The sequence below is a fragment of the Macrobrachium rosenbergii genome, chromosome 42 (assembly GCF_040412425.1).
Source record: "Macrobrachium rosenbergii isolate ZJJX-2024 chromosome 42, ASM4041242v1, whole genome shotgun sequence".
NCBI classification, from domain to species: Eukaryota; Metazoa; Arthropoda; class Malacostraca; order Decapoda; family Palaemonidae; genus Macrobrachium; species Macrobrachium rosenbergii.
Genome location: NC_089782.1, coordinates 39,896,322 through 39,909,963, shown reverse-complemented (window position 1 = coordinate 39,909,963; position 13,642 = coordinate 39,896,322). Strand labels below are relative to the sequence as shown.

At 35.4% G+C, this 13,642-nt stretch overlaps 1 protein-coding gene across 4 annotated transcripts in view; it reads right to left on the bottom strand.

Annotated features, from left to right (window-relative positions):
* The window catches only part of LOC136828316 (protein amalgam-like), a 453,878-nt gene that overhangs the window by 32,805 nt on the left and 407,431 nt on the right, over positions 1–13,642 (bottom strand). For 2 of the 4 annotated variants that reach the window (XM_067086187.1, XM_067086188.1), the window contains one exon: positions 9,646–9,684. The exons of the other annotated variants lie outside the window; for them this stretch is intronic. In XM_067086187.1, coding sequence (XP_066942288.1) covers positions 9,646–9,684 — 39 coding nt within the window. The remainder of the gene's footprint in view (positions 1–9,645; positions 9,685–13,642) is intronic. 4 annotated transcript variants of the gene reach the window in all.

The window sequence follows — 13,642 nt, the reverse complement described above, 5'->3', positions numbered from 1 at the left end:
TTTAATATTCATGAGGGGTTGCAATTTAGTTGATGAAAAGTAATTAATGAAAATACAAAAACCCTTGGGGTATTTAATGAAAAAGTAATACGAATTTTAGAAACCTTAACTTATTCTGATTTTTACCATTACTTTTTTTTTCAATTGTGCAGATGGAAACGTGAGTAAATGTATTTCATGTGCGCGTGTGTTACAGTGTAGGAGCATATGCCTTTTTGCGTATTTTTTTCAAATTTCATTTTCATTCATCGTTTAGTCCCAGTGCTTGGCCTATGGCCTAGACCTTGTACTCCATCTCAGCCTAATACTTCGGGCCAGCACTATGAAAGCCGTTAATCAGCTCAATAGTCTGGTTAAACTGTTATAGATATAACAATGATAATTCGTCATCATCCCTTCGGGACTGCCGAGATGGACGCTGTTAATACACAAGGCATTACAATCTACCGCAAGTCTGATTTTACCTCATTCACAGTGACCTTTTCTTGTCTGCCCCTTCATTTACTCATGCTTTTGAGAATGAGTAACCAGCCATGTTTTTGCAAGATCCACTTTTCAGGAATCCCCTGTGGATTGCCCTCACAAGAATGGCCTCCCTTTAGCTATAAATTTTGAATTATGAGCTTATTCGAGTAAGGATCCTGTATGTTAGTTAGATGTTTAGGTCCTCAGTTATATTGATGAAAATATGATGGGGATCTCATTTCTATCGACATTTTGAGTGTTCAGGCTGCTTCTAACTTATCTAGGAGAGGTCAAATAATTCAGATGGTTCAGTTTGTCGCCCAGAGGAATTAGGTAAACTGTATTTATTTTTTCCATCTCAGCAATAAAAGCGTTTATGTTCGGCGTACTCGTCCATGTCTAGAGTACTGCTCTATTGTGTTTCACACACACACACACACACACACACACACACACACACATATATATATATATATATATATATATATATATATATATATATATATTTATTATGTAAGAACTACTTTTTATATATATATATACACACACACATATATATATGTGTGTATGTATGTATGTATTTTTTTTCTCTTGATAGGATTGAATGTAAGGCAGTTCATGTGATTAGTGGCCCTTACTCACCACATAAGATGTAGCTCTCTCTCTCTCTCTCTCTCTCTCTCTCTCTCTCTCTCTCAGAGGCTGTTTCGGTTAGTGCCTCATTGAGGTAAACAAAAGACTAAGTTCCTTTTCATATCCATCAACCTTGTAAAGTTGTAATACTTCTTTGATTACCTTTTCTCACACTTACTCTGGTGATTGTTGTACACATTGGACTTCCCAGTGACTATTTTGTTCCCCCTTCTGTCCAAGCCTTGGAATTCTTTTCCTGCTTCTGTGTTTCTTGTTCATTTCTTCATGTAAGTGACATGTCTTTCGCTTTGTGCCTTTGCTTGTAGTTAAGCTTTACCTGCCTTCTTATGTTTACTTTTTAGGCTGTTGTAGGAAGGAACTTTTGGCTGCCGGTTTTGTTGATCAATGTATATATATATATATATATATATATATATATATATATATATATATATATATATATATATATATATATATGTATTTATTTGTATAATATATATATAAAAGTAGTTCTTTTTCGATTCCTTTTCCCATCGTCTGCCGTCCCTCTTTGTCTCTCCTAGTCAATGACACTTCCATCGCCTTTTCCATCTTTGGAACGACGGCATGACGAGAGAAGATGTCGCTAATCAAATTAATTAAGAAAACTCGTCAGCGCCTCCCTTCTGTGAAGTCTCCGAGATCCTTTTGGTAACCCAACGCCCTTGAGTTGGGTTAAAAGCAGCAGGTAGGTGTTCCTCCTCCTCCCTCCTCCTCCTCCTCCTCCTCCTCCTCCAGTGACTCGAAAGTGTTTGTGGCTGAGGAAAACGGCACGAGCAAGTTTTGGGTGAGGGAAGGAGGTTGAGGGAACAAGAGCAATATACAGACTAGGGGAAATTTTAAGGGAGAGACACCTCTCTCTCTCTCTCTCTCTCTCTCTCTCTCTCTCTCTCTCTCTCTCTGCCGTTTCTTATTCGTTCCTTCCTTCTTGATCGCCATTCTACTCTGTTTAACGTTGATAGATCATCAGAAATTTCTGGCGTCGCTGGCTTTAGTAGTTGTGACGTCAGTGTTTATTGCTTCTTTTATCTTCATCTTTTTCTCTGCCATTGCAACAAAACCTCAGAATCTGTTTAACTGGACATTGACAGAGCTGGTTCGAGTCTATGAAACGTAGGGCTGGAGAGAAGAGTGATAGATAGATATACAATCATTTGAGCTGGACCTTTTAAAAAGGCTTAGTGTTAGATGAGACTTAATCTGGCTTGTATAGATAACAATTAATGATTGATATTGTTTGGTGAAGAATTTATTATTAATTTTTAGGTCTGTCTAAGGATGCCTTCTCTCTCTCTCTCTCTCTCTCTCTCTCTCTCTCTCTCTCTCTCTCTCTCAAAACCTATCAGTGTTGTGAGAAGGTTGTTTGCTTGTTCTGCATCCTTCCTTGGTGTTTTAATATTGGCCAAAATATAATATATACAAGTATATATATAGCAACCTCTAGAAAAGTTTCCAATTTGTAATCACGTCTCTCTCTCTCTCTCTCTCTCTCTCTCTCTCTCTCTCTCTCTCTCTCTCTCTCTCTCTCTCTCTCTCTCTCCCCCGAGAAAAGTATACAACTTGTTTGCATACATTATTTTTATTCTCCGCGGTTTAATAAAAGCTTATGAAGTCTGACAGTTTCTCCCTTGCCTAAAGACCTCGAAAGCTAAACTTGGAACTTATATTCTGTTTTTTTTTTATATTTTGTATTTATACATACTTTTGTATATAATTTTGTATTTTCATAAATATTAATGATTAGTATATTTGTATAAGGAAGTAAAAAAACACACATGTATATATATATATATATATGTATATGTACATATGTATATATATATAACTATCACATTCTTTTTTATCTATATCCATCTGTCTATATATATATATATATATATAATATATATATATATATATATATATATATATATATATATATATATATATATATATATATATATATATATATATATATATATATATAGATAGAGAGAGAGAGAGAGAGAGAGAGAGAGAGAGAGAGAGAGAGAGAGAGAGAGAGAGAGAGAGAGAGCGCATTGGATTACTTTTTAAGGCAATTGGTGTAGGTTTTAGGTTAATTTTTCTCGACAAAGACATTAATTTTAATCTCGTTCGTGTTACCTTGGTTTTAGTTTTCATTTTAAGTTAAAATCTAAAGTCTTAGTGTTATAAAGGTCAATATCCTATATATATATATTTTGAACAAGCCTTCGATGAAGCTCATTTTTGTTACCACTTTGTTTTCTTTGCTAAATGAACCCAAACTCATGGCATATATATATATATATATATATATATATATATATATATATATATATATATATATATTTAAAATATATATATAAAATATATATATATATATATATATTATATATATATATATATATATATATATATATATATATATATATATATATATATATATATATATATATATATATAGAGAGAGAGAGAGAGAGAGAGAGAGAGAGAGAGAGAGAGAGAGAGAGAGAGAGAGAGAAACCTTCTATTCAGGATCTTAAAATTTGTCAGTTTTACTGAAGTGCCAAGCAGCACATGCTGTGCCCAAATTCTATTGGTTTTGGAGTAATCGCTTCAAAATGGTGTGTTAACTTGAATACCGAAGTTATAAAGGAATGTTAGGCTAATATTCTGGGGGCACTTGTGTATAACGGGTGATCACTCGAGTATTGACATTACCTAATATCACCTGATTCAACTTGAACTGGCCTAGCATAAGTATCACTCGCTAGCATGGTGCTTCATCCCAAGACTTCCGCTGCTGCATACTACATTTTTCGCTTCTTACCCGTTTTGTTGAAATTAACCTCCATGTGTGGCCCCTTTTAATCTTTGATATTATTCTGTCACTCTGTTCATAGAAGATGAATTTTAATAAAACCTAAGATAGAGGAGCTTCAACGATGGCAGTTTTGATTCAGACGTTAAGTCAGATGTCCTGTTGGACCAATATGAGCTTTTATTTTTATTAAAAGGGTACACTACTTCTTGTTTTTTGAGCATGGTAGTTGTCTGGCAGGGCAACAAGCTTCCATTTTTGTGTTGAATGCCAAACCCTTGCCCGATTCAAAAGTTCCTTCGTTGCTAGTGCCATAAAACTAAATGCACAATATAGTCACTTGCTTTCTCTAATTTACAATGTTAAATCAATACGATGAAAGAAATATTAATGGTTAATTTGTGGAACAGATAACGGTGCTGATACAAAGTATGCTTATTTGGCGTTTATATGAAATATTTATTTATATTTATGCATCATTCATATGCGAGAAGATTTTATTCAGGGTAGCGATTCTGTTCTGTAAGAAATATTTTCACTTACACAGCTTTGTCATGAAAGAAAATATATATATATATTTTTATAGTATTGGGAAGAAGAATTCTTTTTCCCGAGTTTTAACGGCCAGGAAAGAAGAGAGGATCCATCACCCACCCCCAACCCCCACCAAACGCCCCAATCTTTTGAGGTTAGGAGAAGGGAATGGAGGATGTTGGCAAGACAGGCAGACAGAACCTATCATGGTGATTACATTACGACACTCCAGGTGGGTGAGACTGCCCAGGTAGAGCTCGGGAGGAGAACACACTAATTAGGTTTCAGACCCGCGAAATTACTCCTGCCCCCTCCCACTGCTCCTCCTCCTTCTCTCTCTCTCTCTCTCTCTCTCTCTCTCTCTCTCATTCTTCTGGTATTGGATAGACTTAATTATTGTTTTTCTTTACCATAGATTTTGACGTAAGCTTGTTAGGTTGTGTATATCATTCCTGATTTAAGATTGTGTTTCGGATCTTACTAGCACAATACAGTTGGATGTTACATGACTTAAATTTAAAAACCCAAGAAATAGTTAGGTTCGGATAAAAATGATTGAGCTTATGAGTTTTATTTGATTTCCTTTTCCTTGAAAATGTTTATCCATTGTTGGAAATGCAGTACTTTAACAGCAGAGTGCCAGTTAGCAGGCGTTTTATTATGCTGACATATTGTGATTACTTTACTGGCCACCTTGAGGAAAACGCACCTGATTGAATTTCCATTTCAAAAGTGATTTAAGTAAGACCGATAAGATTTTCAAATTACGGTAGAAAGGGTGTCCCTTCTCATCCTATGCTTGTTACTCACGCTGTGTGTGTGTGTGTGTGTGTTTTGGAAAAGCATCGAGATCACTCGTATGAGGACTTGCTTTCCCAGTACTGCCAAATCGGTGATGCAGCTCTCTCTCTCTCTCTCTCTCTCTCATTTGTCTCTCCCAAGATTGCCAAAACTCGATTGTGAAAAATAAAACCTAATCCAGTGTTCTCTCTCTCTCTCTCTCTCTCTCTCTCTCTCTGCAACTTGTAACACCCCAAGATAGCAGAAACAATATTAAAATTATCGACATTGTGAAAAATAAAACCTAATCCAGTGTTCCTCTCTCTCACTCACTCTCGTCTGTGCAACTTATTATATCCCCAAGATAACAGGAACAATAGCAAAATTGTCCATATTGTTAAAATAAAACTAATCCAGTGATCTCTCTCTCTCTCTCTCTCTCTCTCTCTCTCTCTCTCTCTCTCTCTCTCTCTCTCTCATCTGTGCAACGTATCATATCCCCAAGATAACAAGATCAATATTAAAATTGACGATATTGTTAAAATAAAATCAAACTAATCCAGTGATTCTCTCTCTCTCTCTCTCTCTCTCTCTCTCTCTCTCTCTCTCTCTCACACACACACACACAGTCACGAAGTGTAGGATTTGGTGGAAATTTAATTGTGTCTTCCTTTCGGGCCTGCTCATCCTTCACACTTAATTGGGAGATCCACCTGGAGGAGCGTTTTCTTGTTCGTTTTCTCTCCTGATTGCAGTAAGAAATGCAATATTGAGGATTATCATATAAAAAAATAAGGTAATTGAAGTTTATTGATTGGATGATTGATTCCGGGTTGCTGTATACGTCACGTTATACCTAATGCTAGCATTCTCTGATTTTGGAGGTTCTGGTTTCATATCAAATTATATGTATATACTGTATATACATATATGCATATATATGTAGATATCCACACACACACACACACACACACACACACACACACACACATATATATATATATATATATATATATATATATATATATATATATATATATATATTTATACATATTGTTGTATTGCATGTGACATTTTTCGTACCAAGTTAATCAGTTATGTTCATTTGTCATTGCTTTAATGTATTATTAATGTTACCAAGTCACTGTTGTCATTAGGGTTGAATTATTCAGTGTTTGAAGCTATTACAGCTAGAATACACGTACTTCCAACCTCTCTCTCTCTCTCTCTCTCTCTCTCTCTCTCTCTCTCTGTAAGTATTCATTTTTTGCAATTTAATTTGATTTAACTACCTATTTAGTATTGAGTATAACTGTGACGGCTTATATCGCTTACCGGTTTCGGCTTTCTGACTCTCTCAGTGCCATGGACGATTATATCATTCTTACGCACTATCCTCATTTATGGGGGAAGAGTGATTAGCAGTAGGTTAAGGTGTACTTGACGATGGCATGATCAGTACATTTCTTGGGTAGACTGGTATTTTTTAACTCCTTACCATGGCGGGTCGTATATAACTCGGTTTATACGGTTTAAAAAATGTAAAGCTATTTTGCATTGTATACCGCCTGTGCTAAACAGTTGAAAACGAAAGCAACTTCAGTTAATTTGTATTTAGTAGTTCTCGCCTTACAGCTCTGCTTCTATGGAAATATGTGATTATAAAAATTTATATATATGCATATATTTATGTAAATGTATGCATATATATAATATATATAAAACTTACATACATACATACATACATTCATATATATATATATATATATATATATATATATATATATATATATATATATATATATCACACACACACACACACACACACACACACACACACACACATATATATATATATATATATATATATATATATATATATATATATATATATATTTATTTATTTATTTATTTATTTCCAAGCCTTCATGTCTCAATAGAACACATTCAACGCTACTTGCTCTTCCATCCTATCTTTAGTAACCATTTCTCCGCTAAATGTAATTGCGACTATTTATCGCTTAAAACCAGATATTCACAACAATTAAGTATAATTCTGATGGTATGTCCACAAATCGTTCATTCTGGGATCTCGATACATAACAAATTTGCTTTTGAGTTTTCTGTAAAAGAAGTCTGCTGTGCCGGCTTTGTCTGTCCGGCTGCCCTCAGATCTTAAAAACTACTGAGGCTAGAGGACTGCAAATTGGTATGTTAATCATCCACCCTCCAGTCATCAAACATACCAAATTGCAGCCCTGTAGCCTCAGTAGTTTTTATTTTATTTAAGGTTAAAGTTAGCCACAATCGTGCATCTGGCAACGATATAGGACAGGCCACCACTAGCCTGTGGTTAAAGTTTCATGGGCCGCGGCTCATACAGCATTATACCGAGACCACCGAAAGATAGATCTATTGTCGGTGGCCTTGATTACACGATGCACAGAAAACTCGATTGCGCCGAAGATACTTCGGCGCAGTTTTTTCTTGTTCCCTATTATCAGCACTTGCTCTCCCAGGAGCACTTGCTTTCAGTTTCATGTTATTCCAGACTGACATTCGAGACTGACATTCGTAGACTGTCACGCGTCCTCATAGCCTGACTGACGCAGCAAGGAAGCTGTACGCCTTCTCAATCCATACATGTGTTACTCTAGATTTAATCAAACGTTTTCCTTCCCAGTCCTGTACACCACGTGCATTTACGCTTGTCTAAACAAGGTGCCGCAGTATCCAGGTGAGCTCTGTAAACAAATCAAATCTCATTCATGTGGTCTGTACCACTTCCACACTGATTCAAAACCCTGAGATTTAAAAACTCATTTTGTGTTTCAGGCAAGTATTTACATATAATTATATATATATATATGTATATATATATATTATATATATATTTGTAGATAGATATACACACATATATAGATATACACATTTACATACGTATATATACACGCATTTACATATGTATATATATACATATATGTATATATATACACAGTATATATATACACATGTATATATACTTACGTATGTATACATAAATGTATATATATACACGTACATGGGTGTATAATTTTGTTTTGAAGTTTAACTGTTTTCACCAAAGCAGTACAAGCAAATGCAGTTAATAAATCCAAAAACAATTGCGCGCAGCCGCCGCCTTGCAATTATACATGTGCTGTATGATATCAAGTTGTGTCATGCATTGATAAATTAACATGGGACGAAATGTATCACAGTTTCATTAAAAAATGAGAAAGTTAAACGTAGCATTAGCATTTCATGCATATTTAAGCTGTTTATTGGTGCAGTGCTTCATGCTTCCCTAAGTAATATCTACTTATCAGAAAAATGATGGAATTTATATTAGTTGGAAATGTGTATGTGGATGGTTGGATATCAGTTTTATGAATGGACACGAAGAAGTAATGAAGGAATTGGTGAATGGAAAGGCTAATGGGTGAGGTGCTTCAGTAGTAGGCAGAATAATAAACAAATAGTATATGTGTTTTTTCAGCAAATAGTTTTTTTTATCCAGTGGTGGTTACAAACCGACGTTGACGACCTTGAAAGTTGTGACGTCAGTTTGTAACTAAAGATTATAATCTGTCAGATGATTAGGAAGACATTTAGCTGAATATGAAGACATGGGCAAAAAGTGAGAGGGAGAGATGATTATGCAAATATAATAGAATATTTGAGAAGTAGAGGAGATTTATCATTTAAATAAAGGTTTCAAGAGGAGGAGTTTATCAAATAAACTGTACAGAAGATTCAAGAAAAGAGAAGATTATTTTCAATTGAATAGAATCGAAAACTCAAGAGATGATTTTATAAAGTAGAAGGAGATTCATGAGGTAGAGTAGCTTGTAGTCAAGTGAATGAATGAGAAGATTCAAGAGGCTGAGGAGTTTATCATCCCTTAAATTAAGCACAGAGGATTTAGTTTTCTCATCAACAAGTAGGGCACTACAAGAGATAGCGGTGGAAGCATTCACTTTTAAGACTCGACTAAAGTATTCCAGTGGAGGACTTGTTTTATGGTTTAGTGCAGATTCAATGTGGTGGATTCACGTGTGAGTTAGTCTTTTAATTATACAGTCATCATCTTTGTTTTTAGTGGTGGTCATTGTTGTTTGTTAGTCCTTTATTTTTTGTAGAAAGATTTTTTTAAAAGAAATTTTGGACTGTGTGGTTACTGTTTGAATGGTGAAGGTTGGTGAAGCACCAATGCTCTTGATGGTAACTGAGCCTTGGTGAAGAGTCGTTTACTTTGATCACCATTTAGAGCAATATGTTTATCTGTCTGCGTTATCGTCACATTGAAGTGCGTTGGAAGCAATCTTTATATTTTCTATTTAGCAACGAACAGTAAAAATAGGGTTAGATACCTCGATAAGACTGTGATGTGTAGACGCGCTGAGCAGACCCTGAAACAATAATAACAGTTACTAGTTTTCATCTTCCGTCAAATCATTGCCAAGACTGGCTTGAGTTGGTCAGCAATTTACATATTGTCGAATGGAATTTTGAGAATGATTCGGTTTAACATTCTGTTGAATGCGAACTAAATCATGAACTCGCTCCGGTTTATTTTCGGCATTCTCGAAACTTTCCAATTTTAATATCAATCAGTGTTAACATTTGTTAGTTTTGACGTTGATCGGAAATACTCGTGTTGCTTCGTAAATGTCAATTTTTTTTCAATACTTCTCAGTATTTGACCTTCATATTTCTATTTACAGAAAAGTATGTAGTTTGAATTTTGCTTACGGAATGTTTTAAACCAGATTATTTCAAGGAATTCCACTTTGATTCTAAAATGAAAATGGAAGACATGTCTCGTCGCTTTCATTTTGTAAGTTTCTTTTCATCTTTTTGAAATTATAATTTTTGCACTTAGTAATCTTGAAACTTCAGGCGATCCATTTACAGTTTTCTCCATTTTTTTGATACATTTTAAGAAGAGTAAATTTCGTTTTAAAATTATTTTTAAAATTTAATATAATCTGCTGCCCGCAATTACTCTTAAATTATTTCACTTCTGTTTAAAAGGCCTGAGAATACCCAGTCATAATGGAGTAATTTGTAGATTTTTATACAGTCTACCTAACCTATTTATTTTTCTTTTAATTCAGTATTTATGATGCTTTATCGTCAGTAAGATTCACGAATTACAATGGAGCATAAGATAAAGGTTGTTCAGTCGAGGGTGAGATAAATATGTCATTTATTTGTGGTTGAATTACTTTTAAGACCATAGCTGCCCGTTAGGTATAAGTGGCCTTTAAAAGCTGATAGTTATGGGCCCCGTGGGGATCCATATTTGATCCATCACAATATTCAACTAAGTGATTTATCAGTAAATGTACACTTAGGATAAATTGTTAATGGACTTTTTCAATTGCGTTCTTCCTGCTGTTTTTCTTCTGGGAAAGATTAGTGGATGTTTTACCTCTTTTTATTTCCGTATTTCCTTGCAAGTAACTATTGCCGGACACAAGCGATTCAAGCGACTTTTTGTGATGTTTTGAGGAGTGTAGCATGTGTTCTGTAAGTATTGTTGCTTTAAGAGTTTAGTGTCTCTGCTGTTGTTTGTATTGTTGTCGGTTTCCTGTCTGATATCTTGTGTAGTTGTTGTCATTCGTATTCTGTGTTATAATTCATCTATTAATTTTATGTCATGTTAGACGGCGGCTCCTAGTTAGTCGTGGTTTGCAATTTCAGAAGTGGTACTTGAATTGAAAAACTGTGAGACTGCAGGTAACAGTATTGAAAACCTGAAAGAGATCAAATATTCCACAAGAAATAGAAAAGTTGGCCTTTATAACACTTCTGTTAAAAGGGTGCCAAGTTAATAAGAAAAAAATTAGGTAAATGATGAGTAAATCTGATCCTGAGTGACCGGCGCCAATTGCTTTTCAAAGTTTTTTCAATGTTTTCCTCATTCAGAGTTTAATTTCCAGCATTTTAATCTCGTGTCTACCGTAAATACCATTACCTTTAAACTTGACAAGGAAGATGTATATTAATATTTTTAATTTTCTCTAATAACAATAAGAAGTTCGGTTTGTCGTGTATTCACTTGTTCTTCTCTCGTTGAAGAGTCGCTGTAACAACATGCAGCACAAACAGCGTGAGACTGAAGACGTGAGGTGAACTGAGATAAGAAAACAAAACTCCACAAGCTATGAAAAATGACAGCGAGGATCCTCTATTTATTCCAGAGTGTTTATTCCCCGAGGTAGTGGGTAATGGCGTTACGGCAATAAGCCCCGAACGTTCACGCCAAATCTCGAGATGTATTCCCCAAAGCTGCTTTGCCGTTGTACCCCTTTTCCAAATTCCACTCGATTGCTGCTTCTCTGTCTCTTTCCAATAACGCCCGTCGTTTTCCTGTTCTCTTTTTCCGCCCTCTTACAATCTATAACCTGCAGGATTCTTGCTGTTGGTTGCCTATTCCACTTCTCCGTCGTTTGCCTCCTATTTAGTGGCATGTATCGTGAAGGTGAAGGCGAATTCATTTTTGATTATTTTTCTGTTATGAAAATTAAATTTCATGTGTTGCCTCAGCGTATACGTTGTAATATTTTATGCGAATATGATTTATACCTTCCGTCTTCTCGCTGGCTATCATGATTTATTATTATAGCGTTGAATGTCCTTCTCAACCTTAGTGTTGGGCATCAGCCGTAAATAGTACACTCCTACTCATTCATTTTAAACGGTGAATGATCGAGTTGTATCCCCCTTCAATACCTTACTACACTTGCGGACCTCCGTAGGGCAAAGGCTTACATTGGCACAAAGCTGGCTTAGTCTAAAGCAACGATTATACCATCTCATTGTATACCCGTTCGCAAGAAAATATCTGGTGCGTTATATCCAGCCATGGTTGGTTCTCCCAGCACCCAAATTCAGCATTATTCCCGGTACCATATCTTCAGTTAAGGTTGCATTTGTTCTTTATTGTTCTGTAAGGATCCCCACCAAATTCTTTTGGCAAATGATGACTTATTCATGGCCGCTTCCAGTACTCATATCGCCCATTAATCTGTTTGCCTATACGTTTTTAGCTGTTTAGTCAGTGCGATTGATTGACTTGTTTCTATTAGCTGGCGCCGCTGTTGCTTTGTTCATCGAAGCTGCTAGATATAAATACTGTGAAATCGAATAAAAATAAGAATCAGCTGAAGGTATTTGACAAAACAGTCAATCTTACTTATATATATAAATATATTTTCCATGAAATGGATGGAAACTGTCAAAAACTGATAGTAGATTAGATCATGAAAATTTCCTTGAACGCCGGTAAAAAAAAATCTAGCAAAAATGAACAGGAAATGATGTATTTTTAGGAAAACCTGCTTCCTCGTAAAATGCAAAGATATTTATAACGGAAATTTGCTGTCCACCCACTCCACCGTTTAGTTCCTGCTTATTCGAAACTGTTCAGGTATAGAATAATTGTTAATATTTATTGTGAATATACAACGGGTTGTAAAAGCGTAACAAAATAATGGTATCAAAGATTATTGGACGTCAAGACGATACTGATAGGTCAAGGGAAGAGATAAACTTAGGAAAAATACTGTCTGTATGAGATGATAAAATAAACAAGGTTTATTGCAGTATATTTAGAATGCAAGCCGTGAAGAAATGAATGTAGCAAAGGGTCTAAAAAATTCATTGGGCTTCAAAAGTAGCACTTGAAACTGAAAAGCATCTCTACAGCCTCTTTGTCATACAAACACAGGCATTCACAACACTGTCCCAGAAAGTGTTATTCTTGTTATCAATTAATCACGCTATCAAAGATCAGAGTTCTTTAGGTTGTACACGCTGGTTTAATATGTGAATGTGACAGCTAACAGCGGAAGGTGATAATGAATAATTCAGTTGAGGTTGTACATCTTGCAGTGTACCTTATTGGCATACTATTGTAAATGATATTAAAGGTTCTTTGCAGCATCCTCTCGGCCCCAGATGTTTTTGCCCTTTTGTCTTTTCTTTTTATCCGTTCGTCTGGTTCTCTTCCTACCTAACTCTCCAACTCCTACCTCTGTTTCATCTTTCTTCCATCTTACTTTCCAGCCTCTCCTACAATTGTTTCATAGTGCAACTGCGAGGTCTTCCTCCTGTTACGCCTTTAAAACGTTCTTTCCTCCCAGTTTCTCTTGCAGCGCTGAATTCCTTCGTATACCGCAGCGCTTGGCCATTGGCCTAATTTTCATATTCTATTCCAGTTTTCATTTCTACCTCTGTTTCGTTCCCGTTTCACCTCTCATTGAAGAATAACTCGAGTTGCGGTGTTGCTTATTTAAGTAATTTCTGATAATTCATTGAATATTCATATATATACTTCACTTTGACCTTAACCAACTTTAA